The 8158-nt window shown below is 43.8% G+C and overlaps 1 protein-coding gene across 1 annotated transcript; it reads left to right on the top strand.

Annotated features, from left to right (window-relative positions):
* The first annotated feature begins 235 nt into the window (after window positions 1–235).
* On the top strand, window positions 236–881 carry LOC125518671. Its single transcript, XM_048683494.1, has 2 exons — window positions 236–462; window positions 538–881. Exons 1-2 carry the CDS (start codon window positions 259–261, stop codon window positions 844–846), a joined length of 513 nt encoding a protein of 170 aa, XP_048539451.1. The 5' UTR covers window positions 236–258; the 3' UTR covers window positions 847–881.
* Window positions 882–8158: the final 7277 nt, after the last annotated feature.

Below are 8158 nucleotides of genomic sequence, written 5' to 3' on the forward strand. Positions count from 1 at the left end.
AGAGGAAGCACAAGTGCTAGAGGTGGTGGTGGTCGTAGAGGAATGGTTGATAATGGATCGGCCTTCGGTTATTTGCTTAATCCATATGGTTGATCTAATAATAATGGTATATTATTTGTTCATACAATTCCTAGCATTTATTCATTTACTGTATTTACGCATTTACTCTCTTTATGTCTTGTGCTAACAATTGTTCTTTTTGTAGGCATGGCTTCATCCGGTTCCATGACAAGGCCGGCGTGCGCGGACCAAGAGGACATGCCGAAGACGTGGATGGAGACCAGTTTGGACAAGGAAAAGGAGAAGGATGTGCCCACACCATCATGTTGGTGTGGTGATGTTTGCAAGCTGAAGGTGTCCACTGACCGCAACAAGTCATGGACAGAAGGTAGAAGGTTTTTCGTGTGTCCCAACTATGCACATGATCGTCGAAGGCCAACTAACGCATATGACATACCACCGGTATGTTAGGTGTACATACAAAAACATCAACAAGTTGTCACTCATATGTCTAACAAAAACATGGTTTATATGTAGTCCCCTCCTCCACTTTGCAAGTACTTCACTTGGATAGATCACGAGGTACCAAAAGATGTCCAAGAGGACCAACGTCGAGATTGGTTACGGAGGCAGCGCCTATTCGAGGAGTCCTATGCACGGGGATTGGAGCGGGAGCGTCATGAGAAGGAGGCTCGTGAGCGCAAGAAGCGTGAGGAAGAGAGGGCACGCAAAGAGAAGGAGGCTCGTCAAGAAGAGAGGGCAAGAAAACTTGCAAGGGCTCGCGATGCACAAGAGGAGGACGAGGCACGTGACAAGAAGGGAAAGTGGCCCCGTACTACTCAGTAGACAAATGGAAAAGGCACCGACATCGATGATGGACTTTCGAGACTTTGTGTGTGATGAACTTGTCATTCGAGACCTTACGTGATCATGAACTATTTATGTCATTTGACACATCGTGTGTGATGAACTTGTAATTCGAGACTATTTGAGATTATGTGCAAACTATGTTCGTCATTCGAGAGTAGTTAGTATGCTTTGTTCATATTTTTGGTTGAGACTAGCATGCTTTGTTCATATTTAACAGTGTGTGCAATAAGTTGCTAAGAAAAAACATTAACAACAGACACTAGTGTGTGTGCAAAAACACCAGGTCCACACCCAGACGCCAAGGTCCATGGCGTCTGGGTCCTTATCTAGTTTGGTCCTTGGCGTCTGGCTTATTTTGGTCACGCAGAAGACCAGACAAATGCCACCCCAGACGCCAGGGACCATGGCGTCTGGCTCATTTTGGTCACGCAGAAGACCAGACAAATGCCTGATGTGTCTGATGGACACCCCAGACGCCAGGGACCATGGCGTCTGGCTCTCACACCCAGACGCCAAGGACCGCGGCGTCTGGCTCATTTTGCTCACGCAGGAGACCAGACAAATGCCTGATGTGTCTGATGGACACCCCAGACGCCAGGGACCATGGCGTCTGGCTCCCACAACCAGACGCCAAGGACCGTGGCGTCTGGCTCATTTTGCTCACGCAGGAGACCAGACAAATGCCTGATGTGTCTGATGGACACCCAGACGCCAAGGTCCATGGCGTCTGGGTCCCTAGCATTTTTGCAGTTATCTGTCTGATGGATAAGATTCGAGTGGATAAGATTCTTTGGGCCCACCTCTACCCCTCTCATCCATTCATCTCCACCTCTACCCCTCTCATTTCATTCATATCCACCCACTCTCACCTCTAGCCCTGCCAACGTCACTCCCTCATCCAGCACCCTAACCCCCCTCAAATCCAGTCGACCCCCAGATGCCAGAGACTGTGGCGTCTGGTCACCTGACTTGAAGCCAGACGCCAAGGACCATGGCGTCTGGTCCCCTGGCTTAAACCAGACGCCAAGGACCCTGGCGTCTGGGCCCCTGTAATCTTGAACTTGCTGTTTGATACAAGAAGATAACACATATATATTCATATGACAGGTTCATACAACACAGATTATGGCTCATTTCACAGAACTTTCACCACAACAAATTCTTGCATACAAACGAGAACAAGTTCACGGATTTTTCATCACGACAAATTCAAGCATAGATAAGACACCAAGTGCATACATAAGACACCAAATTCAAGACAACCTAAGAAGTTTTTACCACAACACCAAGTTCATGCATACAAACGCCACCTAGTTCATTCACTTCCAAACAAGAAGCTCACTTCCTCCTTCCTCTCTTCGCAATGGTTGCAAGTGTAGGCTCCTCCTCTTCGCTAGCCTCTTCCTCCTCTTCGTTGTATGCCTCCTCCTCCTCTTCGTTGTATGCCTCCTCCTCCGCCTCAATGTTGGTCTTATATCTTTGCATTCCTCTTGGGATAAGCTGATGAGGATACTCCGGACAATGGAATTGTGTGTTCCATGTCTTCTTTCTACCTTTCTTGCCTGGTGTCTTAGCTATGGCTTTGCCTTTCCTAGAGCGAGCATTGCCTTGTGTCGGTTGTGTAACCTGTGATGGTTGTGGGGCATCAACATCATACTCATGATCCTCTTGATGTGTTGCATCATACTCATGCTCCTCATGATGTGTTGGCTCCTCTTGATGTGCTGGCTCCTCTTCATGGAACTCCTCCGTGTCCTCATCGTTCTAGAGATAACGCCGTCTATTAGCTGTGGCAGCGCGGCTACCAGGTGCATACACGTCAGTGGACTGAGCACCATGGCAAGAAAGCATTGCTGCCATCTTATGAAACCGCTTCTTGAACTTCTGCAACAACACAAAATATGCTATGATATGAGATGCAAATAAATAATCCGCGAAAAGAAACTTTTATAATATATTGGTCACACCTCCATCGTGCTCCTAAGAGTCCTCTCAGATAATGCACCACCAGGTGGATGACTCAGTGCAACATTGGCATCGTTGACGCACAGAAGCAACTCTCTGCCCTGCAATTCATGAACACACCAAACTTATGTATTTGAAAGAAGACAACATGATGCAAGTATGTTAGAGTAATAGGTCAAACAGACTACCATTTCGTCATGCATCGGTGTGTAGTCAACATGAGCCCCTCTGGTGTCTCTCACACCCATGTTGAAGGTATGATAACCTTCTGCAGTCTCCGGTTCTTCAGACACCAACTCCGACCACTCCTCGTGAGTCCAACCTGGCTTCAGCTTTAACCGGTAACGATCCGCATACCACACTTGATACTTCTGATATGCTAACTGATTGTGAGGTCTATTCTCTGATTGCACTAGTGTGTCTCTTTGATTCCAAATTTCTATCCATGCACGGTGTTTGTTTGCCCAATCCGATATATCCTGATTGTTCCTTCGATCGAACCTACAAATGATGCACGGGACAAAGCATTAGCAAACATTGACTTATTCAATGCTCTACTACATACTCAAGGCATGCTTGCTTACCGATGCAGAGATAGCATTTCCTCCTTGCTCTCCTCAATTGGAATACCTTGTCTTCTTCCAAATTGTCTTGCCACACGGTCTACAAAGTGCCACTCGACTGCGAAGAAGCATATCATTGGGCACCTCGCCCGCCAAAGATGGCTATCACGCGTGCACATCTCATTAAGATCAAAGTCACGATCTTCCACATAAGGCAACCAATATACCTGCAAAACAAAGAGATACATTGTTAGCTACATAAGTTTTATTCTTGACTAAATTTTATCTCATCGAACTTCTCAAAACCTGCTCAGCAGTCAAGGTGTCCAGCTCGTTCATATAGCACTTGTATCGCACATGCGAGCTTCCTGTGTAGACTGTCACTTGTTCCCAATAGTAAGCAAGCGTAGGGCGCCGATATGGATCATCATCATGCAACCCGTCATGATTACCCCATGGGTTTGCCATGAGGGGGTTCTTTAAATCGGGCCGTCCAACCGGGATCCGCTCCCACATCCACACGGATAGGCTCCAAACAAACCCAGACAATGAGGATGTATCTCCCTTTCTCCGACACGCCAAGTCAAGCTGCAATCAAACAAACATGTTAGATATGGAGGCGCATGACAAATGCAAGATAAATGGTTGCAAATATCTCTTACCTGACGATACAAATATGCTAGTGCGGCTGAACCCCAGCTATACTGGGTATCCCAGTTATTGAGTAGCTCCAAGAACATCCAGAGGGCTGAGTTCCCGGTTGCATCTGAGAAGACTACCTTGGTTAGTACATACCAAAGATAGGCCCGCGCGTACTGCTGCACAACCACGTCATCAGCGGAATGACCCCTCATGCGCATAGCAACTACAACCTGCAAATAAAGTGATGTTTTAATAATCAATACAAGAACACAAATGAGAAACAACGAAAATTGACCCACTCTTGCTTCTTACCTGTCCATTCTCAATGGCACGAGCACGATGATCCTTATCCCACTCATCGATTAATCCGTCATACCAAGGTCCATCACCATCCGCCATCCTACAAAACAAATCACAAACATCTATGAATACATGAACAATATCAAACAATTTCCTTCTCCAAGTTTATGCCATATGAAAACACCATTCTTCTCAAAAATAACCACATCATTTCTTTCTTCTACATATGCACACATATCATCTAGAGTACCAAATTTCACCATCAAATAAATTTCATAATCATCATCCGCCATTCTATTGAACAAATCATGTCACACACAATAATCAAATTTCATCATCTCTTTTGAAAAAAAATTGCCATCTATATATTCAACTATATTGTCATACCACTTCACACATATAATATTTTTTCTAAATACATTTGCTTGCCAAAGTTGTCTTCTCAGATTCAAACAAAGATTATGCCATCTATATATTCAACATATAGCTAATTTACTAGCACATGCATACATCATCTATAATTCAAAAAAAAATCACAAACTATGTCTATTGGTGGACAACTACAAACATCTACCAACTACACTACCTACCAAATCATCTATCAACTACAAACTATTTCCTAAAACAAAGAAACCATCTACTAATCTAACATCACCTAATGTGAAATAATGCATCCAACAAGAGAGGGGGAAAGCAAAACAAGTTGGAGGGAATGGGGGAGAATACCTCAAAGAAGCTTGGGGGCCTCAGATCCACAAATTTGGGTGGAGGATGAAGTAGATCAAGGGGGGGATTGGTGTGAGGGAGAAGAGGGGCGAAGAAGATAACCCCCTTTGTTCGTGTGCCGCAGGGAGAAGAACAGATGGGTGGGTGGGCTGGCCCCGCGGCGTTATCCAGTTACCAGGGCCAGACGCCAGGGTCCCTGGCGTCTGGCCCCTTTGCCACGTCAGCAAGTCAACGAGCACGCGGGCAGTGCGAGCCAGGGGCCAGACGCCAGGGTCCCTGGCGTCTGCTTCATAACCCAGACGCCAGGGATCTTGGCGTCACCAAAAAAGGTCAGAAACGAAATTTGTTTCGAAACGAGGTCAAATCGGGATTTAGTTAGCCTTATAGGTCAGAACAGTAATTTTGTCCGCCAATACCAAACTAAAGTAGAACTCCCTGCGTCAATCGCTAGCTGCACACAGGTGCGTACCCCGTCAGGTCCCTCAGTAAAGCACGTGTCATGTCTCGATTGGCTAAATTTTCACTGATACGAAAAAGTCAAAAAAAAAACAGGGTAAAAGAAACCTGGTCAGATTTAGTATATGTATAATATATATATAGGACTCCTCTTCTGTACTCCTAGGAGTATGTACTCCCATTCTCAATATACCTCATATACGCATTAATTATACCTCTTTATTATTCTCAATATACTTCATTAAATATTCTAAAATACCTCAATACGAGTTTTGTTGAAAAAATATCATCTGCGATGTACTTTTTATAATATACCTTTTTCACATACAAACACATTAGTATATACGTAAACATTTAAAAATATGTAGATTCACATGAATTTTTTCATGGAATTCATTTTGGGGTATCTAATAATTACTAATGAAGTATATTAAAAATAATAAAATGGTATAAAAGATTCATCTATGTGGTATATGAGAAGCGGGAGTACGTACTCCCAAGAGTACACAACCATTTTCCTATATATATATATATATGTGTGTGTGTGTAAAATGTTTGGGGCACCTAGGTGCATGGGCACCTAGGCCGTTTATGGCAAGTCATTTTTATTAGTGCATGACATGCAATCAATGAAACATTAGCTTTCCATTTTTTATTTGCATGCACTGCTGTCAATAATTGCTTTCCAAAAAAATATTATGTTTATTTCCTAGCAATAATCCCTTTCCAAATATTATGTTGACGTATTATACCTCATATAAATATACACATACTCGGACTATTATATCTAACAAAAATATATACGTACCATAAGTATTGTGTAATGAAAAATATACATATTCCCTCGTACTATATGTACTAAGAATATACACATACCTGCTGTATTATACAAAAAGATTATGGATATACCTCGGGTATCTCAAATACCTACTAACAAGACGTAATGAATATATCTAGATATATCATGAGTATGTAGATACCTAAAAAATATCATGAGTATGTATGTAAATCTGGTATGTATATACTTAAATGGTGTACGTACTTCAAATCATTGACACATGCCGAGGTATCAAATACCCGCTAATGAGACACAATGTACGATATACTCACAAATCTCCTTGTATATACCCAGCAAACTTAAAAATAAAACAGTATACCCAATGTGTATGCGCGTATATATACCTACGTGAAAAAGGGTAGGAAAATATTTTAGGCACCCCGTCAACATGTAGAAAGTAAAAATCTGATTGTGTATATACCTCGGTACATGAAATATGGCATCCATAGGTATCTAATATCGGAAGTGATAAAATCGTAGGAAAGAAAATGCTATCTTAATTTGGAATAATAAAATTGTTGTATGTGTCCAGCCAACCATGCAACATACGTCAGATCATACAAATATGAAAAAAAATCTATGTATACCCAAGGACATTTTCTCTCTCCAATTTGTATTACTAACGTCTCTCAACAAGGAAGGATGCCATGCATGGGTAGTAGCATCGATCTCAAATCACTTTTTCGCTACATATTTTAATAGTTGGCAGACAAGGCAAAAATATGAGCAATGTGAAAATGCATTAGGGAATAGAAGACATCAGGAACCATCAGACTCGTGTGGCGAGCCATCTGAACCTCCTTGGAGCATTGTTGCTAGATTATCTGAGAGATTATGCAAGGGGTAGGTGCTGCTGCTGTTAAATTATGAACCGAATTCTACTGAGGTACACTCTGATCCTAAATGTAGTACAAGCTGTGCAAGGTAGGCGCCAATGTAGTTCCGCTGCCATGCTTCTGATCGGTTGGAGAATGATATTGCACACAGCTGCCATACATCGCCTCTGATCGAAATCCATCAAAACTGGCAAGAACTCTTCGCTGCGCCACTGGACCAATCTGCCGAGATGCTGCTGCGAACTGTTGCAGCTTTTCTGTTTCTGCTCCCTTTATTCAGAGATCTAACGATCGTGCAGCGAGAATAGCTCAACTACTAGGTCGTGCCATCCCACGACCTCGAGCACACTCCTGTTACAGCTACAAACGCGCCAGAGATCGCACATCCCGCGTCTCCTGGTGCCTAACACTAACAGAATTTGACTGAAAAACTTAGCTGAAATAAACATGCAAGTGTCTAACTAAACCTACACTACGTTATTTCTGAAAGTGAAACTTGAGGCAGGTGCGGCAGGCTTAGACGAGCTAACAATTCACCCCCTTAAGCTTGCTGCACCGCGACGACACCAAGCTTCTCCTGTCCTTCATCTCCACGAACCCGACTCTTCCCAATGCCTTGGTCAGAATGTCAGCGAGCTGGTTGTCAGTGCCAATGTGATCAACTTCAACCTTTCCTTCCTCGATGCACTGATGGATGTAGTGATACTTGATGTCGATGTGCTTGCTCCGGTCATGGTGAATTGGGTTTTTGCTCAGGGCGATCGCAGACTTGTCGTCGATGAGTAACTGAAACTTCTCCACTGATCGCCTCGTCAGGTCAGCAAGGAGGCAGCTGAGCCACACCCCCTGGCACGTCGCTGCCGCAGCAGCAATGTACTCGGCCTCGCACGACGAAATCGCCACGACCTTCTTCTGTGAGGTCTAGGTGACGACGCTGCCGCCGAGGAAGTAGACCACGCCGG

Source organism: Triticum urartu, chromosome 7, assembly GCF_003073215.2.
Source record: "Triticum urartu cultivar G1812 chromosome 7, Tu2.1, whole genome shotgun sequence".
NCBI classification, from domain to species: Eukaryota; Viridiplantae; Streptophyta; class Magnoliopsida; order Poales; family Poaceae; genus Triticum; species Triticum urartu.